Here is a 22,809-nt window from a genome sequence, read left to right as displayed (position 1 = left end):
TGCGCAGCTATCACTCTTTCTCTGCTGGCTTCAGCGAGAGCTACGCAGTGCCTCTGGCTCTGCTGCCTTCACAGGAAAGCGGGATGAGGGACGGAAGGGGCTCCATGTTGCTGTAAAGCAAGCAAAGCACCTGTCCCAGTGTCTCCTCCTCTTCTTCTTGCTCCGGTGTCGCCACGCTTTACAGCGAGGTGGGAGGAGGGATGGGCAAGCAAAGTGAGAGCTGCGCAAAGCAGGAGAGAAGCCATGTAAGCGGCTCTCACTTTGCTTGCTTTGAAGCAAGAAAAACGAGAGTCACTTACATGCTCTGCACAGAATATTTTTTTTCTTGCTTTCTCCCTCTAAAAACTAGGTGCATCTCATGGATAGATGCGTCTTATGGAGCAAAAAATACGGTAGTCTTGAGAATGCCTACATCTTCTGAAATGTACTGTACAGGGAATGATAATTTTGCAAACAACATAGGCATGTGCAACCACTGACACGTGCACTGCTTTTGGCCTGCAAGGGGGCGGGGGGGGCTGACACCCGCAATGACCTGGATCGCACCCCCCATGCCTGTACATAATTGTCTTTGGTTCAAGCAAGGCAAGAGCGTCTTCAAGAGCCAGACCTCCACCACAACCAAGTCTTTCTTAATGACCTTTGGGGAAATTATATAATAACCATTTATAGTCATATTAACATTTTATTCCAGCAAACCAATGATGGACTTACTGGTATACCTTTGTGCACAATACCGTTTGAATCCTGCCAGCCATACCATAGACCTGATGACAGTCGAGAAAAAGCAGATCAAATTCAAACCAAATACGCCCATTGGGATGCTTGAAGTTGACAAAGTGATTTTAAAGCCAAAACAGATGGATAAAAAGAAGCCTACTCCTGTCATCCCAGAGGTGAGATATTTTACAGAAACTTTTTTGACCTCCTAAATACTTTTCATTTAAATTCCAAAGTTTTTGGAGGCAGTAGCATCATTCAGAATTTGTTTCTAAAATTGCATATGAAAGTCATTGAAAATTAATCTATATTTGTCTTTGGTAGTGCATGCCTTGTGACTGCTCTGGGTTCAGAGATGAATTGCTAAGTGGTTAGTTCTTGGTTGCCTAAGGAGGGAGATAGGTTTTCATTCTATGGGCTCCTACCTGCTGTAATCTGCTTTAAGGAGGGGTGTGCCTGGGTTTTGCTTTAAGCAAGTGCGAAAAGTCCTTTCTCTTATTCTCAGTTCTCTGTCTCTCATTCCCTGTGAGTTCTATGAAGAGCAGAGAAAGTGTTGACAACCAGGGGCAAGACATCACTACCACATGAGTCACATTCTTCAGTTCATGAGTTCAAATCCTTGGGATATTTGAATTTGGGGAGGCCTTGTTCATCTCCTCTTCCAAGTCTTGAATCTTAATGGGGGTGGCCTAAGCCAAATCTTCATTTCACACTGAGAAGAGCTGAAAGAATATGGGGTATAAATTAGAATTCTATAGCATCCCCTCCGCCGACTGAAACGTTTTGCTAAAGTTATTAATAGCAATGAACTCAATGCACTTGATGGATTGAGTGTCTTTCAGAAAGCAAAAGACTATAATCGGTTTTAAAAATTCCCCTTGTTTCAGCAAACTGTGAGAGTCGTTGTAAACTACAAGAAGACACAGAAGACTATTGTCAGAGTTAATCCTCATGCACCACTGCAAGATATCATGCAAATCATCTGCAGCAAATGTGACTTTGACCCTTTACACACTCTGTTACTGAAGACTTACCAATCTCAGGAAACTCTTGACTTGACCAAATCCCTAAATGAGCTTGGGCTCAGAGAATTATATGCTATGGATGTCAGCAGAGGTAAGATTTATAAACTGGTCTTTTACCAAAGCTATTCCTGAAAGTTAATGCTGCAAATATCTTCAGAAGCAGTACAACCTACATGCACTCACTAACTTGTTCTGCATTCATTCAGTCTGCATCGATGTGAGAAACCGATGACTTGGTATCTTGTTTTATTCATTTAAAAATATGTCAGCCTCATGGATGAATTGGCTCAGTCGGAACAACCTGGCCGAGGAAGAGATTGTCAACTCTCTTTTTTCTCCTTGCACTGTTTTCTCACTCAGAATTGCCCACCCAAAGTTGCTACTGCTGCTCATAGTGTGAAGGCCGGGGAGACATTAAGCAGAACCGGAGCCAGCGACAGGCAGAGCCAAGTAATTCTACTTTTGTCCCCAGACTCACTGACTTCTACAAGGGCTGTGCTGAAACTAAGGAGGAGGAAACTGACAGCCAATGTTACATCCTAAATTGGTTGTAAAAAGGCAGGGATGTAGTGGCTGGCTATGGGTGGGTTGAAGTAATTGGGACAATGCCCCTTTCATCCCAATGGACAAGCCTCCACTGCTACTTGTCCTGCAGTGGGGAGCAGAGTGCACCAATATTGTTCCTGTCTCCCCATACCTCATCAAGACTAATAGCAAATTTTCTGTTCTCTCTCCAACAGTTTCAGCACTCACAGGGTCTTAATGACAACCATTGATATAATATTTTGGGGTGTGCAAATTATCTTACATAAATTCCTTCTGTAACCATTACAAAGACACTGTAATGTGAGCCAGTATTATTATTTCTGAATTGCTGATGTAAGTCTGAGGCATAGAAAAAGTGGCCACGAACCCCTTTCAGTTCAGAGCTGCCATAATATTCGCACTGGCGAATTCCCAGTTTGATGCTTCTTAGCCACTGCACCAGGTTCTTCTTTCCATTCCCTCCCAGCACCATCTGTCTTCGTGCAGGAAAAAAAATGGCACAAAGGTTGACCTACTAAATCCTACATTTGTATTTCCTACCCTCTCTATGGGTTCCTGAACTTGCATGCATAAAACTGAATTTTCAGGATAGTAATTGTTAAAGGTTGCTTTATTATCATTGTTCCCTTTATAGCGAGAAGCTGACATAGCAGCTTTCATAAATAAAGGAATGTTCAGGTTTCAGAGTGCATATAGGATTGGTGTTAGGGGTTAAACCCCTAGTATCTCCCAAGTAGGGTTGGGGAAAAGCCAGTGTGGTGTAGTGGTTAAGAGTGGTAGATTCGTAATCTGGGGAACCAGGTTCGCGTCTCCGCTCCAACACATGCAGCTGCTGGGTGACCTTGGGCTAGTCACACTTCTCTGAAGTCTCTCAGCCCCACTCACCTCCCAGAGTGTTTGTTGTGGGGGAAGAAGGGAAAGGAGAATGTTAGCCGCTTTGAGACTCCTTCGGGTAGTGATAAAGCAGGATATCAAATCCAAACCTCCTCCTCCTCCTCTTCTTCTTCTTCTCCTTCTTCTCCTTCTTCTTCTTCTTCTTCTTCTTCGTCTTCTTCTTCTTCGTCTTCTTCTCTGTCTGAAACCTTGGAGAGCTAAGCACTAGTCCGCCTTTGCCAACCTGGTGGGATCCAACTGTTTTTGGACTACAGCTGTCATCAGCATCAGTCATCCTGGCCAGCGGTTAGAGATTATGGAGGTTATTGTCCAAAATATTTGGAGGGCACCATATTGAGCAAGGCTACTAGACAGTACTGAGCTAGATGAGCCCATGGTCTGACTGTAAAAAGCACAATCCTATGTTGGGGATGCGGGTGGCGCTGTGGGTTAAACCACAAAGCCTAGGACTTGCCGATCAGAAGGTCAGCGGTTCGAATCCCTGTGACAGGGTGAGCTCCCGTTGCTTGGTCCCTGCTCCTGCCAACCTAGCAGTTCGAAAGCACGTCAAAGTGCAAGTAGATAAATAGGTACCACTCCGGCGGGAAGGTAATGGCATTTCTGTGCGCTGCTCTGGTTCGCCAGAAGCGGCTTAGTCATGCTGGCCACATGACCCAGAAGCTGTCTGCGGACAAACACCGGCTCCCTCGGCCAATAAAGCAAGATGAGTGCCACAACCCCAGAGTCGGCCACGACTGGACCTAATGGTCAGGGGTCCCTTTACCTTTACCTATGTTCCTATGTTTGTCCAAATACTTTAAGATAAATGGGTTGTTCAGATAAATAGGTTGACAGATAAACAGGTTTCCTGCCTCCATTCTGGACAGGCCACATGTACAGAAACTGGGTAGGTCTGCTCTTGTCTTACATACCTCCTCAATATATGGGTGTGTCACTTTTTGTGTTTTTGTTTCGGTTAAGTATTCTGGGCTGCTTAGATCAGGGATTTTTGGGTCCCTTATTGAACATTCAATAAAATTCAAACAGAAGTTACTGAAGCCTTTCATCATGGAAGCTATTAATTTGAGGGGTAAGCACCCATTTTCATTTTGTTTACTGCCCTTGGACAAGGGAGACGTTTAATTTATCTTGTTAAGTTTGTCCTTTTAAAGTTCTTTTGATCATGGTGTGAGTTCTAGACTAGTTTATTGGATAATTCTAGATGGAGCCAAATACACACCAAAATAAGAGCTTACATTAATTTACCTTCAGGCAGTTAGCAGTTAGAGATGATGTTTCCATTTCCAAAACAAAGTGTTTGTTATAATCTTAGTTATATAGATTGCCCTCTTCATTCCATTGTCACATACTGCTGTTCAAAATTTTTAAAATGCAATAGATTTTTTTTAAAAGCGAGTTAATAAACCAAATGTTAGAAACCCATTTTATATTAATATTGTGTAGCTATCTTCATAATACCAGTGTAGTTTTTAAAAATAATTTTCAAGTCTCAGTTTTGAGTCCCATGTTTGAAATAAAAAAAACAAACAAATGACAAAATTGCCTCTGAATTCCATTTTCTAAATACTGACATACTTAGAACTGAATGGTATTGTATTTTTTAAAACTATGAATGTTTGTTTTACTAATAACAATTGTTAATTACTTTTACAGCTGAGGAGGAAACAGCAAAAAACAGCTCTCAAAAGCATGGTTTTGTTATATCCTGCAAGAGATTTGTGCATGGTAGAAACTTTTAGAAGGGGCATTTTATACAGTAAAAAGCAAATATTAAATTTACAAATACAGTACTCCAGCATCTGAAGTGGTGGTTAATATCACCTGCATGTTCCTTGCTTTTGTACTTAGAATTCCAGCTTTTATTCTTAAAAAGTTTACGTCTAATCAGCCCTTCGTTTCATGATTTATTTCCTATGAAGCATTTGGGTTTGACAATTTGGTCTGGTTGTATGCCAACGGATACTGCTATTTTTAGATGGATAGATCTGGTGAATTTCATTTGTTTTTAATACTTCCAAATTAGAGACTTCCAAATGTAGAGTTGCCTCTGGGGGCAGAGCCAGGTGCCTTCTCTGCCCAGTTGGTCATCCTTGCTTAAATTACAATGTTTTCTTTCTTTCCGGGTGAAATTTGATAGAAGGGATCACTTCACACACTTCTGCATTTTGAGAATTTGCCTTCGGTTCCTTTGCTTGAGACTGTGATGAAGGAGTTATTTGGGAAGCATTGTCACTATAATTAAGTTTTCATCTTCCTCCCCTCTCCATCTTTCTAGTCACACCGACTGCTGAATTCAGCTTTTCATCTTTACAGGGTGAGTTTGTACCTACCTCAGAGTGAATGATGTAGTATTCTTAAACACAGGCATTCCCAGATAAACAAGTATTAGGACAAACAAGTATCTTCTAATGTGAATGAGATTTGTCTGAATTATTGTTAGAAGAGTAAACAACACAGATTTTGGTATGGCATGCAAGTTCTCCTAACTTAGAATAGCCCATGAATACTCACTGAACAGCACCAGAGGAGCTTAATTTTTTTTAAAAAATAACGGGAATTAAAATGGGTTATTTCTTTTGTCATGAATGGCAGCATTGCAAAGGTCTTCATTCTCAAGAAACAGAAAATAGCACTCTTTCCTATTTTCTGACCAGTAAGACCACTTAGCAATGGCTACAGAGGAAGAGGAGGCACCCAAATTTTTCTGGAGGCCAGGAAAGGATTCTAGTTTGATTGAGATGGGCTGGATTTGGCCTGTGGGCTTGCCATCTTTGAATTACAGCATGGCTTGTCTTATGCAGGTTAACATTATATAGTATTTCTTGAACCATTTGTTTCAATTAGGTGGAATTTATCTATATTACATTCACTTGGGCTTATCTGCAAAACCTCTAAAGATGCATGTGACAAACTTTTGGAAACACTTAAAAGCTTATCCACTACCATACAGTGGTACCTCTGGTTACGTACTTAATTCGTTTCAGAGGTCTGTTCTTAACCTGAAACTGTTCTTAACCTAAAGCAGCACTTTAGCTAATGGGGGCTCCCGCTGCTGCCAATTCCTCCTGTCTGCCTGGAATTTGTGTTGCAACTCTTTCTTGCCTGGAGGTGTGGGTTGGCGTTTAAAAGCTTCTGGCTTGTGTGTAGCTGGAATATTGTTCAAAGGTAGAAGTTATTCAGTTACAGTGGTACCTCTGGATACGTACTTAATTAGTTCTGGAGGTCCGTTCTTAACCTGAAACTGTTCTTAACCTGAAGCACCACTTTAGCTAATGGGGCCTCCTGCTGCTGCCGCGCCGTCGCTGCCCAATTTCTGTTCTCATCCTGAAGCAAAGTTCTTAACCCGAGGTACTATTTCTGGGTTAGCGGAGTCTATAACCTGAAGCGTATGTAACCTGAAGCGTATGTAACCCGAGGTACCACTGTATTTGGATGGAAAAGGAATTTTCCTCAACTAGATTACTTGTTTATTACCTTGTTTATTAAAATATTTATGGGTTGCTTTGCTGCTCACAGGCACCTGAAGCGACTTGCAACTTTTTTTAAAAAAGCAAACTCCAAACTAAACAATATTGCAAACAAAAAACAAATTTAAGAATTTATTTTCAATCAGGGTCATGGGGTTTTGCATTATTACTTTTGTCTTTTTAATTGCTTGGGAAAGATATGTAGATTACATCTTACTTTTGGTATAGATAAAATGACTTTTCTTTTAAAAAAGAAAAAATACTACTAAAATCAGACTAAATGTGCTTTGCAGTTTTTATGTTTTTTACCTTGCATAATGAAATGTTTTCCAACAGTTATGATCACTGAAAGGGATGCATGTAAAGGAGAGAACATGGTATTCTATAAATTATGTTCTTTTTGAAATAAATATTTTGTAATAGAAAGAGATGCAGGAAAGGAAAGAAACAGTACAGTCTGTAAATGATGGCATCAAGTAATGTATTTTATTTTTAGACTCTTGCCAAAACTCGCAAAATTCAGATATTTTGAAGGAAAAAGAAAATAAAGGATTCTTCAGCTTTTTTCAGAGAAGCAAGAAGAAACGAGAACAGGTAAGACAACATAAGTTACAAATATTAATGTATGGTAGAAATCCCCTACAACTGGATCTTCTACGGTTCACTCTTGATCCAGACAGTTGCTAGGAGAAAGCAGACTCCAACATCTTTTCTGCCTTCTTGAAGTTATCTGGACTGGCAATAAAAATGTGTTGTTAAACTAGCTGCCCCATGACATTTTTTTCAGTTTCTGCCATGAAACTGTGTGCCCTCTTTTTTGCGGATTGATCGTATTTCACTCAATATATTTCATGAGGTTTTTTTTGTTCCAGGAAGTATTTCCTTAGATGATTGAACACTGCAATCATACACATGCCTACTCAGAAATAAGTGCCATTGTTTTAAATGGCATTTACTACTGAGTAAGTGTTTTTAGGATTGCAGCCTAAAGATAATGTCGTCCTGCATGGCCTAAAGGCCCTATTCTCACTTCGATCTGCTTCATCCTTAAGATACTTGTAGGTTACAGTTGTGGAGGCTTAATGTTCTCCCTGAATAAAGAAAACTGTACTCTCAAGGCTGGCTGATGACTGAGTGGCAACAACCCACACCCACCCACCCACCCACCCACCCTCATTCAAATGGTACCTGTACTCCGATTACTGTAGTAACCCTAGGATCTTCCCTCGGAGAAATAACTTCTGTTCTGGTAATGGTAAATTTGAATTAAGTTCTATAATGAAGGTTGAGAACCCCTGGTTTAGAGAAGTACATTGGCTAAAATCTATTCAGATTATTTTTTAATTGTTGATCTCTTTTCCCCTTCTCAAAAGACCGCCAGCGCTCCTGCAACTCCATTAATGAATAAGCCAAGACCAACCTTTGGCATGAGAGCTAATACAGTCTCCAAGCAGTATGACTCAAATACCCTTCCTTCTGAAATGCCGAAGAAGCGACGAGCGCCCTTGCCTCCAATGCCTGCTTCCCAGAGTGTGCCCCAGGATCTTGCACAAACCCAGGGCGGACCCATGACATGCGTGGTGAAATCCAGCAGTGTGGATGAAACTGATAAGGTTGGTTGTCAAAAGTCTCGTCCTTCCTTTAAATTTCTGCTGTGAGAATAATATCAGAGCAACTTCTGTTTAGCTACGGAACAGATAAGCAAGAACATTTATTGCTTTATACATTCTGAATAAATTGTAACAGACCACAATTTTGAGCCTAATTTATAGGCCGTCTCTGGAATCGCTGTGGCCTTGAAACCAGTTTCCTTTGTGGTCACATTCCATCCCACATCACATGTAAAAAGGGGGATGTAGGTGGCACTGTGGTCTAAACCACAGCCTCTTGGGCTTGCCGATCAGAAGGTCGGTGGTTTGAATACCTGTGACAGAGTGAGCTCCCGTTGTTTTGTCCCAGCTCCTGCCAACCTAGTAGTTCAAAAGCACACCAGTGCAAGTAGATAAATAGGTACTGCTGTAGCGAGAGGGTAGATGGCATTTCCGTGCACTCTGGCTTCCGTCACGGTGTTCCATTGCGCCAGAAGCAGTTTAGTCATGCTGGCCACATGAACTGGAAAGTTGTCTGTGGAAAAACACCAGCTCCCTCAGCCTGAAAACAAAATAAGCGCCACACCCCATAGTTGCCTTTGATTGGACTTAACCGTCCAGGGGTCCTTTACCTTTACCTTTACCCACCAGCTGAGCACTTTGCCAGTATGACAAGAGATCACTTGGGAAAGCAGTTGCTGCACTGGGAAAGTGTAAATTAAATCTAACTCAGCCATGCTTTGAAATAGGTTGAATTGAAATAGGTGGGATGTATGTCTACACTATGGTTAGGGAGGGGCATGTTACATTAAGTGAAAAGGCTAGTCAGTTGTTTTCAAAGGGGTCCTTTTAAAAGTTGAGTTTGGAAATTAAAATTAATCTTTTGGTTGAAGTCCGACGTTCAGTAATACTAAATCCTGCTATTGAGTTAATTTGAAGCAAGTTTAAGCATCAGTGCTTTTAAGTGCAGCCACTCGTTCTATTTTTGAAAAAAACTTTTTTTGGGGAAAAAAGCTTCTTTTAAAACATGTTAATAACAAATTGGAATTGGAACCCTCCGTTCTCTACTGAACCGATAGTCTTTAAACTTGCATTAAATATGGGGAAATTATGATTCGTATTAACATATTCAGTAACTGGAGAAGGATTTGACATTTTATGTCACTACCAAATTGCCTTTCTTAGCCCTTTATTTTAAAAATGCAGTTAAATCTCTTACTGAGAAAAGGTTTCCTTAACAGTTCAAATCTTTGTGTTATGATGAACAAGTTAGAGCCTTAAGGAAATTTAAATTTTCCTTACTGAAAGAACATGGATGTTCAAAACTCATGTTTTTATCTTAATAAAATTGCCTGCTTGTGTAATAATGAATTTTAATGAAGTTATGAAGCAGGCTTCCAGGTCAAATCTATCTATAAATCCCAATATGTGCTGAACTTATTCTAGCACAGTTTTGGGGGAAATTAATGCAGTGGGTAATATCTTGGTAAAGCACAGATTGTCAGTTGTGAATTCCAATTAAAGTTCAAAGCTAAATGTGGCAGTGTAAATTGGAGCACTGCATATTTGTGTTTCAGACATGACTTTGAATTGAGAATGAAAGCCATCGTTTCTAATACGTTAGCCTATGAGCATGCTAGGAAGATGAAGAACAGAACAGGCCCAAGAGATGAATTGGATGCAAGGCCCTTCAGTTAATATTGTTTTTACTCAAATCAAGAATAACACAGAAATTTATTTTCTGTTAAGTAGTAGCCACCAGAGTGTGCTGTTCAACAGAGGTTTGGGAATTTTGCGTCTTGGTGAGAAGATCCTCATTCTGAGAAAAGTTACTGGTCCAAATATAATGTGCTCCAAAGATAAAATAAGAAGATGGGGTCTTTTCCCCCTCTTCTTTTCAGTGTGTAAATGTCTGAAGTTTGGCAAATTTGGGCCCAAGTAAAAAAAACAAAACACAAACACACAGCAGCAACAAAAGTAAAAATTCAGGGCATAGAAGCCTATTGAGATTAGTCATGCTAAAGCAGTTTCCATTTTTCTCCCTACTTTGTAGACCAGGGAAACAAACCATAGAATGGCTGGCTTAGCGTTGCACATAAACCAACATGCATGGTTTGTTTCTCTTCAGTGTTACATGCGATTTTGGTTTTAGTTTTTGGGGAGGCATCATCTTGGAAGATAGCATACCTGAAACAATTACAGTCGTACCTCAGAAGTCGAATGGAATCCATTCCAGAAGTCTGTTTGACTTCCAGAACATCCCGGAACCAAGGCGCGGCTTCCGATTAGTTGCAGGAAGCTCCTGCAGCCAATCGGAAGCTGTGACGGACATTCGAGTTCCAAAGAACGTTCACAAACCAGAACACTCACTTCCGGGTTTGCAGCGTTCGGGAGCCAAAACGTTCGACTCGCAAGACGTTCGACTTCCTAAATACAACTGTATTAGACAACAGAAGCATGGAAAGTCTCACTCCATGAGTGCAAGTTAGGACCCAGGCCAATAATCTCCTGTTGCTTCTTAAAAGGTTTCCCCATAAATCTCATTGCAGCAGTAAATTACTGTTTTGTGTTTCTTGTGCTGTGGTTTTTAAATTTGTTGCTAGCCTTTCTTTTCTTTTTTCTAATCTGCTATTTTTTCTAATCTGCTATTTTAGGGCACAGATGGGGAACCTTTTTTTTTTTTTTGGACTACGAGCCACAATCCTTTGTGGACCACATTCTGGCGGGGGGGGGGGGGGCAGCAGCAAATGCCTGTAATGGTCAGAGCCAGAGGCAAAGTTGGTGAAGTACAGTGGTACCTCGGGTTACATACGCTTCAGGTTACAGACTCCGCTAACCCAGAAATTGTACCTCGGGTTAAGAACTTTGCTTCAGGATGAGAACAGAAATTGTGCTCTGGTGGCGCGGCAGCAGCAGGAGGCCCCATTAGCTAAAGTGGTGCTTCAGGTTAAGAACAGTTTCAGGTTAAGAACGGACCTCCGGAACATATTAAGTACGTATCCAGAGGTACCACTGTAACTGAATAACTTCTGCCTTTGAACAATATTCCAGCTACACACAAGCCAGAAGCTTTTAAACGCCAACCCACACCTCCAGGCAAGAAAGAGTTGTAACACAAATTCCAGGCAGACAGGAGGAATTCAGGAGCAGGATTGGAAAGGCTGTAACCTGGGAAGGGGTGAGGCCTGAGGGTCAGATAGAGAGGTTGGGGGAGGCCACGTTCGTCCAGTGGGCCTGAGGTGTTCTGCCTGTCTTGGAACATGTAGGAACAGATGATGAAGTATAGGTGGGGGGCAAAATCGACAGCACAATCATTTCTGAGTGTATCTGTCAGAGGATGGGGGAAGCAGGCTTGCCCTGAGAAAGAAAGGATCCCATAGTAATTTCTTGGTTTGTTGTGCACTTCCTTAGTTGGCTACCTCTTCTTCCTCTACCTGCTGCCTCAGGTGGGTTTTGAGGAAGGCATTCTAGGAATCGTGATTTGGAAAATGTCCATGCTGCTGTGACAGCTAGAAAGGCCTTTTGAATGTAGTTAAAAAAAAAAAAAAGCTAGTGTAAAGAAGTATTTCTAGTTGTTGCAACAAACCATTGTGGTGGCAGAGGCATTTTCCTTACCAACTTAGACCGGAGTGGCTGGCTCTTCCTTGGCTCTTTTTTGGGACAAGGGTGATCAAGAGGAAAGAGGAGGATGGTAGCACTATAGGGATCCAGGGGAATCCAGTGGCTGGTGGGGGGATTGGTTTTTGGGGAGCCCATTGACTGGATTTTGCTGAGGGCTTCCTGAAGTCTGGCAGTAGCCCTGTCTACATCCCTCTTGTTTGGAATGAAGCCTTTTCACAAAGTTTTGACAGCGCACTAACAATCTGTTGTTAGATAGGAGAAAGCGAACAAAACGTCTCTTGCTGCATTGCCTTTATAGTAGATTACTGAAGCGTCCTTGTCCAAACTGAACAATTTGCTCAATTCTGATAAAAGTGCGGCTGTTTATCCATGCCAGAACGGTAATATCAGACAACAGCAAGGGGAAAAAAACCAGCCAAAAACAAACACTAACTCTACTGTGTCATTTATTGCAGTCTTAACTATTTTTAAATGGAAAATGTAAGACTTCGGTTACCTTCTTAGTTTCTCCAACTTACTAGACTGGGCAGTAGCAGAAAATAAAAATAAATAAAAGTTGCTTTGTAACATTCAGGTTTGCTGACATTTTGAGTGTTTGTTCTAAATTTCGGAGCCACAAAGAATCTTAGTCCAAGCCTTGGTGCTTGTTTCCAAGTAACAAATGGGCACAACTCTCACAAAGAGCAAATGAGGGGGTAACTGTGCCTGAACTGTTCTTCTTCACATTGGAAAAAGGGGGGGAGAGAGAGTTTACATGTTTAAATGCTCATCTATCCATCCATCCACCTATCTCACATAGAGGGAATTCAGAGAGAAAGAAAAAACTACACTTCTCACTGACATGAGTTTCTATATGCAGGGACTTTTTTATTATTTTTTGGATGGTGGGCAGTGATGGAGAATTCTGTCCATGCAGAAGTTGTTTGCGAGAAGTTAAGTCTCTGATAACTGAATGTTTGGTTCATAAGGACACTTGCTGCATCACACTGGAAATTGCTAACTCTCATTGGTATTGCAACAGGAGATTACTGGTTTTGTGGCATTTTCTTTTTCTGCTTCCTAAGTTAGCTCTCCAGTTAAAAGTCACGAAAAGAACATATTTTTTTAAAGGAGCAATTTAATAATAATAATATAATAATAATAATTTAATACTTATACCCTGCCCAACTGGCCGGGCCTCCCCAGCCACTCTGGGCGGCTTCCAACAGGATATTAAGAACACAATAAAACATCAAACATTAAAAATTTGCCTGAAGGCTCACCACATCTCACTCTCATAATGATAAGGCTGCTTTTCCCAATAGAGTGCCACGTGGTATATTAGACTGCTTTTCCCATAATCCCTGACCACTGGCTAGGGAAGGCTGTGCTAAACCATCGTTCAGCCACCAATTTTTAGCATTATGTCTGAACTGGATTTCTGATTCACTTATGAGAAATGTTAAGTGTCTGTTATGGGGCTGCTGAATTGTTCATTACATTCACATTTTTGCTTCTGCAAATTACTATTCTTTTTGCTGCATCGTTGATGTTTGTTTGTTTGTTTTTCCTACCCTCCCCCAATTCCCCAGGGACTTTCGGGAATAGGAATAGTGAGGACAGGCTCTCTTCAGCTCAGTGGCTCATCTTCCGTCAATTCTTCTCTGAGGCGAGCAAAGCGCAAAGCCCCAACGCCACCTCCCAGAAAATTGCAAGGCCAAAGTGACAACAGCATTGAGACAGGTAATCTTTACAACACAAATTAGGTTAGGTTATATTATTTCTGAATTCACAGCTTAATCTTGAGGCGGTTTTGCTCTGTTGGGGAGTAATGGCGTCTAGGTTAAACACACACACACACACACACACACACACACACACAAGAGAGAGAGAGAGTCAGAGGAGACTCATCATATAACGTGTTCAGGAAAGAAAAGTAGGAATGTCCCACAAGAGAAATAGAAAACTGACAATTTTTCATGCCTGTTCATCTTTGACAAAATTTATTCAGGTTATTTTCCCCACTCTATAAATTTTAGACCATGTCTATGTATATAGGTTTGTATTTAAAGTACGTTAGAATAGGAAATGTTTCCTCTAGTATTCTAAACTGCATTAACATTTCAGGATCAGAGTCTGCCGAATCAATTCATGCAGAAGGCAGCATCAAAGGAAGTTACTCAGAAGCACCATCTCCAACAGGTAATTTTTCCATGTGTCATTTAGTGAAAGACAGGCATAGGTCTAGCCACTAGCATGGCCACAAAATTCCATTCCCATCACCATTGCTGCTGCTGAGTCACTTGCCACACATACGGTTTTTAAAAGATCCCAAGGGGGTTAAGAAAAACAGCTAATAATGGTTTTTGCTTCAGCAGCCTGTTGAAGGATCATTTCTTTGCAAACATTAACAGAAGTAACTTAGAACAGCTTTGCTTGTAGCTCCCCCTACAGCCACATTTGGGCTGGATCTAGACACACTGTATGCATGTTTGAACTTGAGTTTGAAGCGCTGTTAATTTAAACAGGTAGAGAAAAACGGGACGCCACGTCGTCATCTGGTGGCACAATATTGTATGGGGCACATACAACGCATACACATCACTTTTTCTTCACCAGTCTTAACTGAGTCCCTATTGTCTGCAGTGCATCCAGTTTGAGTGGGTTTTTTTAAAAAAAACACACAACTATTTAATACTGTCATTTCACTCTGCAGTAGAGAAGAAGGCTCATTCCCAGTCACCATGCTGGTGGTAATTCTGAGTAGTAAGATCAAAATATAGTCACAACTCAAGTTCAAACATGCATGCATTCTAATATCTGTAGGGCTGTCATGCAATTAAATAAACAGTTGATTAATAAATTAAATGTGAATCTATGATTTTTTTAAAAAAAAAATTGAAGTAAAAGGGTATTCTTTGTGTTTAGATGATTCATTCACCTCTTGCAGCAGGCACAATTTTGGAAAAGGCATTGCTGTCCATGTGAAAGGGATGAAGGTTTTGCCTCTTTCAAGATGCTGACTTCCTCTAGTTTCTTTTGTATTAAAAGCGAATTGTGTGGGGTTTTTTATTATTATTTAAAAAAACACCTTGATTACATCTGTAATCAATCAACTTGTTTCAATTTGATTAATCGACTAAATGCTTCAGCCCTATTAACACGGTGTAACGCAAGCTCCTTTAATGTTACTAACTTGCTAGGGCTGCACCTCTGCTCCATTTACTTTCCCTTCCTCATATTTTCTTGTGTTTAGTGATCAGATTAATGCGAGCTAATTCATTGTATTGTCTCCTAACCTGCTTCTTAGGCAATGTAATTGATCTAACTGGGACCACAGTGTCAACAACAAATGCCTCGTGCAGCTTGGAACCAACCAATCATGACCAAAACAATGCACTGCAAGTCCCAGATGAAACTAATCTGGCTAATGCTGATAATCCCGATGAATCTGAAGTGTCTCTTAAATGTAGGTGGTTGTCATGTTTTGCCTTTAGGAGTGGTTTATTTAGATTACTTACGCAAAAGTTATCATGATAATGCAGTCGGGAAAGCAATTGGGTATCTTTTCTGGGGCAGCCTTCAGGAAACCTGGTGCATTCCAGATGTTTTGGATTCCAATTCCCCCAGCAACCTCAGCGATCAGGGATGGCGGGAGTTGTAATATGACAACATCTGAAGGACAACAGGTCAGAGGAGCCGGTTCTAGAGCAGCAGATGAGGAACCTGTGGGTGGCGCTCTCAGAGACTGCAGCTCCACCAGGGTTTTCCATTCAGTTTCATTTCAAGTGTCATGGGTAGGTGGCCACAACAATGGGCCCCCACGGTACAATTCCATTTAGCTCTTCTCTCACTGATGATTTCAGAGATTTATGTTAATTGCCCCGCTTTCCAACTACCATGTTTAAAACGCAGCAGATCACCTTTATGCTCAGCTTGTTGGTTTATTAAGGGGGTTCAGAGGAAGCTGATTTCTCCCCAAAGTTATGATCAGGCTGTTAGGCAGTTTTCATAGGCTATGAAGCCTACGCCATAATAAGTTTTGTTAGACTTTAAAGTGCCACGTGATTTGTTGTTGCTTTGCTGTAAGAGATTCATGCAAGCAGCCCCCACCCCCCCCACCCCCGGGAACCTAAATAAATCTGAAATATTAAATGAAAGAATAATACAAAGAGGACTGTTAACGTGTTGAGAGGCACTGTAGTTTAGTGGTAGAGGTAATTATCAGGGGATGATTAGCTGCTTGTGCTTAAAATGGTGCCCCTTCAGAGTTTGTGCGGCCCCACAAACCTCTGTGTGTGACAGAGCTCCTCAGACATGTCTGCTCTAGTCACTATTAGAGTCCGACAGTGGCTGTTTGCGGAAACGCCTCCAACAAAGAAGTTCCTTAACGGAAACACGTCTCCTGGACTCACGACGTGACAGCTTCCGACGAAGCATGGGTCTCCCTGCAGTTGCTTCTGACACCTCCCCACTATTTTCGCTGGACGTGTCTCTCACCCCTTTCTCTCCCCTGCTTCCTGCCTGCGTTGCTGCGTCTCTCTCAGTATTACTGAGATCCTCCTCCAGAGACCCCGCGCTCCCCCTGCTGGTCCCTGCTTTGGCTGTTGAGTCTCTCCCCGTCTCTGGGAGCCCTATCACCTCCTTTCCCTCTGATGTCAGTTCCCTGACATCCACCTCCCCTCCAGGGCCCCCTTCCCCCCCGCCCCCTCCCTCTCCTCTGGGCGGTGAGGAGCTGAAACCCCGAAACGAATCCTCTTCATCTTCAGACGTCTCGAACATTTCCCTCCATCGGTCTTCGTTCCGACTCGCTGAATCCTCCTCCACCTCGGAATCAGAGAACCCCTCCAACTCCTCTTCTTCGTCGGTGGTGGCGAAGTATTCCCTCCGGAACCTCGCCACTGGCTGGGGTTTACGAGGGAATCTCTGATGAAAAGTTTCAATTAGAACCTCGTCATCTACATCCTCTGCCCTGACCCAGGTGTTTTCCGACTCCGGTTCCCCTTCCCACATTACCAAATACTCTACTTGCTCTCCCTTCCACCTGGAATCTAGAATCTCCGCTACATGGTAGCTGTGTTCTTTTTCCTCCATCGCTGGTCCCCTATTGACCCTCCCCTCTCTGTCCCCTATATACGGTGACAGCAACGATCTGTGGAACACTGGGTGCAACTTCATGTGGTTCGGTAACCGGAGTCTGAAAGCCACTGGGTTGACCTGTTGCGTGACTTCAAATGGGCCCAGTCTTTTGGGTCTTAACTTCTTACAACCTCCTTTAAATGGTAACCCTTGGGTGGACAGCCACACCTGGTCTCCCACCCTAATGCTTTCCCCTTCCCTTCTGGTTTTGTCTGCCTGCCTCTTATATTCCTCCTTCGCCCGGTTTAAATTAAGTTGGAGTTGGCGATGGATCGCTTCCATTTCTTCAACGAACTGTTCTGCTGCTGGAACGCTCCAGTTCTCCCCCTCCCCCCCTGGGAAGGCTCGGGGATGACACCCGTGATTGGCCAAAAAAGGGCTCATCCCCGTGGACACGTTCTCTGCATTGTTGTAAGCAAATTCTGCCAACGCCAGCTTCTCCACCCAATCATTCTCTCTGTCATTAACATAACACCTCAAATATTGCTGGAGGACACCATTAGCTCTTTCCGCCTGCCCGTTGGTTTCTGGATGACGGGCAGTAGAGAAATTAACCTCTACATGCAGTAAGCTCATGAGCTTCCTCCAGAACCTGGAAGTAAATTGTTTCCCTCGGTCCGAAACCACCCTCAAGGGGGCGCCATGCAACCTAAACACATTTTCCACAAACAATTTGGCGGTTTCTTCTGCTGTGACCGCATGTGAGCAGGCTATAAAGTGGGCCATCTTGGTTAACAGATCTACCACCACCATAATGGCTGTTTTCCCTTTGGACCTGGGCAGATCAGTCATGAAATCTATTGCCACTGCCTCCCACGGTCTTTCCGGCGTGGGTAGTGGTTCTAATAAACCTGCCGGCGCCCGCCTCTCCCCCTTGGCTCGTTGGCATCGGTCACACCCTCTCACATACTCCCGTACATCTTCCCTAACCTTGGGCCACCAGAATTCCCTGGTAACCAGCCACATGGTTTTGTGTTGCCCAAAATGCCCTGCTGTGGGGTTATCGTGCAGTTGCTTGAGTACCTTTTCCCTCAATTCCCCTTCAGGTATGTATAACGCTCCCTTGTAGTACAACGCCCCATTTCTCTCCTCAAAACCCCCGGGTTTGTCTCCCTCCCTCCTAAGACTCCTGAGTTTGTCCTGGGCGTATTCATCCTGCCCCGTTCCCTCTACCAGTTCCCTTTGCCCCACCAATGCCGCCCCACACACCCAGCGGTCCTCGGGAATGACATGGGTCTCTTCGGGTGCACCCTCTCCCTCCAAATATTCAGGTTTGCGTGAGAGAGCGTCCGCCCTAACGTTCTCCGGGCCTGGTACGTAACAAATCTCAAAGTTAAATTTGGAGAACTCCTGGGCCCATCTCAACTGCCGTTGGTTGAGCACTCGCGCAGTTCTCCAATACTCTAGATTCTTATGGTCCGTGCACACTTGCACCTTCTGTTGTGCACCAATTAGTAGGTGCCTCCATCTCCGGAAGGCCTCATAAATTGCAAGAAGTTCCCGGTCGTACACCGTGTAGTTCCTCTCAGACTTGTTCAGCTTTCGCGAAAAGAAGGCACACGGTCGCCACTCTGACCCCTCCTTCCCCGGCTGCAGAAGAAGCACCGCCCCTATGGCTCTGTCCGACGCGTCTGTTTCGACCCTCAGCTTTTTTTGTAAATCCACATGTAGAAGTTGTTCGTCAGAGGCGAAGGCCCTTTTCAGTTCCTCAAACGCTCGCTCCGCCTCCCCCGTCCAAACAAACTTCTTTTTGCTGCTGAGACAGTCCGTGATGGGCGCCGTCAGGTGGGCGAAGTTTCGGATGAACTTACGATAAAAGTTTCCAAACCCTAGGAACCTCTGCACATCCTTCTTGGTCTTGGGTGTTTTCCATTCCAGCACCGCTTGAACCTTGCCGGGGTCCATGGCCAACCCCTTATCTGACAAGCGGTACCCCAGGAATTCCACCTCCTTGGTATGAAACTGACACTTCTCCAGTTTCACCCACAGTCTGTTGGCTTGCAGCCTGCTCAACACTTCTCTGACGTCTCTCACATGTTGCTCCTCATTCTCCGAATACACCAACACGTCATCTAAGAAGGCCACGCAATTCTTGTAGAGCAAAGGCCCCAGTACGTGGTTCATGAAAGCTTGAAAACACGCGGAGCCTGTTTGTAATCCAAAAGGCATAACTAAGTATTCAAATGCCCCCAAAGGGGTGAACATGGTGGTCTTCCATTCATCCCCTTTCCTTATACGTATCAGGTTGTACGCCCCCCTTAGGTCCAGCTTTGTAAAAATCTTTCCCTTCCGCACCCTGGTCAAAATATCATCAATCCTGGGCATAGGAAAAGCCGCCGGCTCGGTCACTGCATTTAAGGCCCGAAAGTCACATACCAGCCTCGGCTTGTCCGTGTGTTTTTTGTCCACAAAAAACACTGGGCTACCCCCCGCTGCCTTGGACTCTCTGATGAAGCCTCTCTTCAGGTTCTTGTCAATGAACGCTCGCAACTCCTGCATTTCCCTGTCTGACATGGCGTACAACTTGCCTACAGGAAGCTGTGCTCCGGGGAGTAAATTGATCTGGCAATCAAAGGGTCTATGCGGAGGTAGTTGGTCAGCTTCCTTCTCGCTGAACACGTCGCTGAGATCAGCATACTGTGGTGGCACCTTCCCCTTCTCCATTACTTCAGTCCCTGCCAGGGTGGCTTGGGCCCCTGCTGACCCCTTTTCCCCCCTGCAGTGTTCTAAGCAATGTGCGGAACCGAAGGAAACCACTCTTTGATGCCAGCCCACCAGCGGATCATGTAGGGCTAGCCAGCTCATTCCCAAAATAATGGGAGCACCTCCCAAGGTGGCCACATTAAACGCTATCAGTTCTGTGTGCCTTGCCACCCTCATTATCATTGGGATGGTCTGCAAGCTGACTCCTCCTCCCAACAGTTCCCTGCCATCGATCGTGGTCACCTGCAGGGGGTTGCTTAAAGGGATAGTCTGTATCTGGTGTTCAGCAGCAAACTCCTTGCTCATAAAATTGCAGGAGCTGCCTGAGTCCAACAGTGCCTTTATTTTTAGGGGGTGTCCATTTTGCAGCTCTAGCGACACTTCAATCACTAGAGCAGGTCGAGGAGCTTCTGGCACTGGCACTTGGGGAAGGGGCACTTTCACTGCTCTTTGGCCTGGCTGCAGTGCCCTGATGGCAACCAGGCGTTGGCTTTTACCTGCTCCGTTTCTCCCTGCTCTTCCCCCTCAACAGCTCCCACCATTCCTTGCCATTCCTTCCTCTGGGGGCAGACTCTGGCAAAGTGGCCTGGCTGTTGGCAGAGATAGCATTTCCGGGCTCCCTTTCCCTCCTTCTTCGCCCCCTCACTGGGCTTTGAAACTGCGCGCGCGCGGGCTGTTCCGATTTCCATCGGCTCTGCCGGCGGGAAAGCTGGCTCAGGAATGTCTGGAATGCGTAACTCCTTCCAACGTTCCCCTCTCCCTTCCCGCCTCTCCAAGGCTCTTGCCTCCTGGCGCGCTCCAATGGTCAGCGCAGATTTGGTCAGCTGATCCATAGACACCGCCCTGGGGCTCCTGGCCAGCTCGTCTTTCACAGCTGAAGAAAGACCTTCTTCAAATAGCATCTGAATGGGTGCTGCCGATAAATCCCACCCCAATCTGTGAATCAGCATGGTAAATTCAGTCCAGTACTCACGGACAGATCTGCTTCCCTGCTTGCAAGCCATTAACTGTCTGCGCACCACCCCTTCCTCAATGTCGCTGGAAAACATGATATCCATTGCACGAAAGAATTTCATAGTGTCCTTTAGGATATCGTTGTGCGTTGCCATCAGGGGTCGAACCCAGTCTCGCGCGCCCTTCTCAAGATGCCCAATTACAAAAGCAACTCGAGATTCCTCATCAGGGAACTCATCAAACTGGACATTCAGGGCATATTGCATTTCAGTCCTAAAGGCATGGTAATCCTTGGGGTCCCCCCCAAACTTCTGCACCAATCCTGGTACCTTTCTGGGGAACTGAGTGGTTCTCCCCTTCTTGTCTGCATCTTGAGCCCTCCTCTCCTCGAGCCTCGCCGTCTGCAGCGCCAGTTGGACCTCCAATGCTCGGTATCTTTCTTCCAAGCTTGGATCAGCTCCTCCCCCTGCTACTCCGGCTCCGGCTGGGTCGCTCATGATGCTTTCTCCTGCACAGGCAGCGTACAGAGACTGTCGGACTGCTATCAGGGGATGATTAGCTGCTTGTGCTTAAAATGGTGCCCCTTCAGAGTTTGTGCGGCCCCACAAACCTCTGTGTGTGACAGAGCTCCTCAGACATGTCTGCTCTAGTCACTATTAGAGTCCGACAGTGGCTGTTTGCGGAAACGCCTCCAACAAAGAAGTTCCTTAACGGAAACACGTCTCCTGGACTCACGACGTGACAGCTTCCGACGAAGCATGGGTCTCCCTGCAGTTGCTTCTGACACCTCCCCACTATTTTCGCTGGACGTGTCTCTCACCCCTTTCTCTCCCCTGCTTCCTGCCTGCGTTGCTGCGTCTCTCTCAGTATTACTGAGATCCTCCTCCAGAGACCCCGCGCTCCCCCTGCTGGTCCCTGCTTTGGCTGTTGAGTCTCTCCCCGTCTCTGGGAGCCCTATCACCTCCTTTCCCTCTGATGTCAGTTCCCTGACAGTAATGTTTGGCCCGCGGAAGGGACCATCGCTAGCTTCGCCAGGTAGGGCTGGGAAAGAGTTCTGCCTGAACCCTGAAGAGTTGCGGCCAGTCAGTGTAGAAAATCAATGGGCTAGATAAGCCAACGAACTGACTCCTGGTGCATAAGTCGCCTTCCTATGAGTTCATTATCTTCTGAATGAGGAGACATTAAGGTAGGAATGTTTTCAAGTGGTTGCCAGTCTTTCTCCGCTCATACGAGCTTTTACTCCATAAGAGCAAAGCCTACCACCCTGCCCTGCTGATCTATACTCACGTTTATCAGAATTTTAAACTATTTGAGCCACAGGGACAAGCACCCCCCTCACCCCACACCCCCAAACTCCTTAGTAAGCATACTCTGATTTTCCATTTGGGATGGTATTTCTTTTTATTTTTAACAATGTAATGTGATATATTTATCTTGGCTTATTATTGCTCTTTATGCTTTCCTTGGGAGCGTAGCCGACATAGGCTCCGAATATAGTCTAGAGGAGATAGATGAGAAGGAAGAAATGCATGAAGAAAGTGCAGGGGCTCCCCTCACTACACCAGAGGCCCCCATCTCCTTCAGTACTCCTGAAATTCCACGGGGCGTTCAGAAAAACGAGCCTGCTTCATTGACTTCAGATCCTAGCACTGGGCGTGACGATACTCTGCAGGACTCAAATGAAGAAGAAGTAGAAAATAAGACTGCACGGGACAAGTGAGTGCATCAGGCTTCTTTCTGTAAATGGTGGTGAGCCCCCTTTATATCCTAGAAGGAGAGCAATTGATCACTGAGCCTATGTTTGTGATTGAAAGGGTACCCTGCCCACTGTAATGGTATCTTTGTACATCAATACTTTTATCTATGAGAAGGGGTTGAGAAAAGTGGTGCATTGGTGCTCTGAAGTACAAAACAATGCACCCTGTGTTTATGCAGAGTTCCGTAGCAGTATTTCTTCTTTGAGTTACTTATGATTAAATAAGTTGTTCTAGCGCCAAACAAAATAACTCCAAAAGAAGACTCCAGTGAGACACCACTGCACAACTTGAACTGATAGACTTGAACTTGTTCATTTCCATCACACTTATGGCCTTAATCAAGATAGTGGGTTTTTTAACTTGCTACATGTGATAATTAACTTTGCCAGTGCCATGATGTTTGTGTTTATCATCA

The 22,809-nt window shown here is 44.2% G+C and overlaps 1 protein-coding gene across 7 annotated transcripts in view; it reads left to right on the top strand.

Moving 5' to 3' along the window:
- The window catches only part of COBLL1 (cordon-bleu WH2 repeat protein like 1), a 91,542-nt gene that overhangs the window by 60,662 nt on the left and 8,071 nt on the right, over positions 1-22,809 (top strand). For 6 of the 7 annotated variants that reach the window (XM_082236680.1, XM_082236682.1, XM_082236683.1 and 3 more), the window contains exons 3-11: positions 695-896; positions 1,608-1,836; positions 5,461-5,499; positions 7,149-7,246; positions 8,026-8,265; positions 13,434-13,584; positions 13,969-14,043; positions 15,152-15,310; positions 22,113-22,353. In XM_082236680.1, coding sequence (XP_082092806.1) covers positions 695-896; positions 1,608-1,836; positions 5,461-5,499; positions 7,149-7,246; positions 8,026-8,265; positions 13,434-13,584; positions 13,969-14,043; positions 15,152-15,310; positions 22,113-22,353 — 1,434 coding nt within the window. The remainder of the gene's footprint in view (positions 1-694; positions 897-1,607; positions 1,837-5,460; positions 5,500-7,148; positions 7,247-8,025; positions 8,266-13,433; positions 13,585-13,968; positions 14,044-15,151; positions 15,311-22,112; positions 22,354-22,809) is intronic. The other variant, XM_082236681.1, reaches the window with a different exon arrangement.

The sequence above is a fragment of the Podarcis vaucheri genome (assembly GCF_965113315.1).
Source record: "Podarcis vaucheri genome assembly, chromosome: 1".
Lineage (NCBI taxonomy): Eukaryota > Metazoa > Chordata > Lepidosauria > Squamata > Lacertidae > Podarcis > Podarcis vaucheri.
Note: the sequence above shows the minus strand (reverse complement) of the source record. Positions and strands in the feature narration are given on the sequence as shown.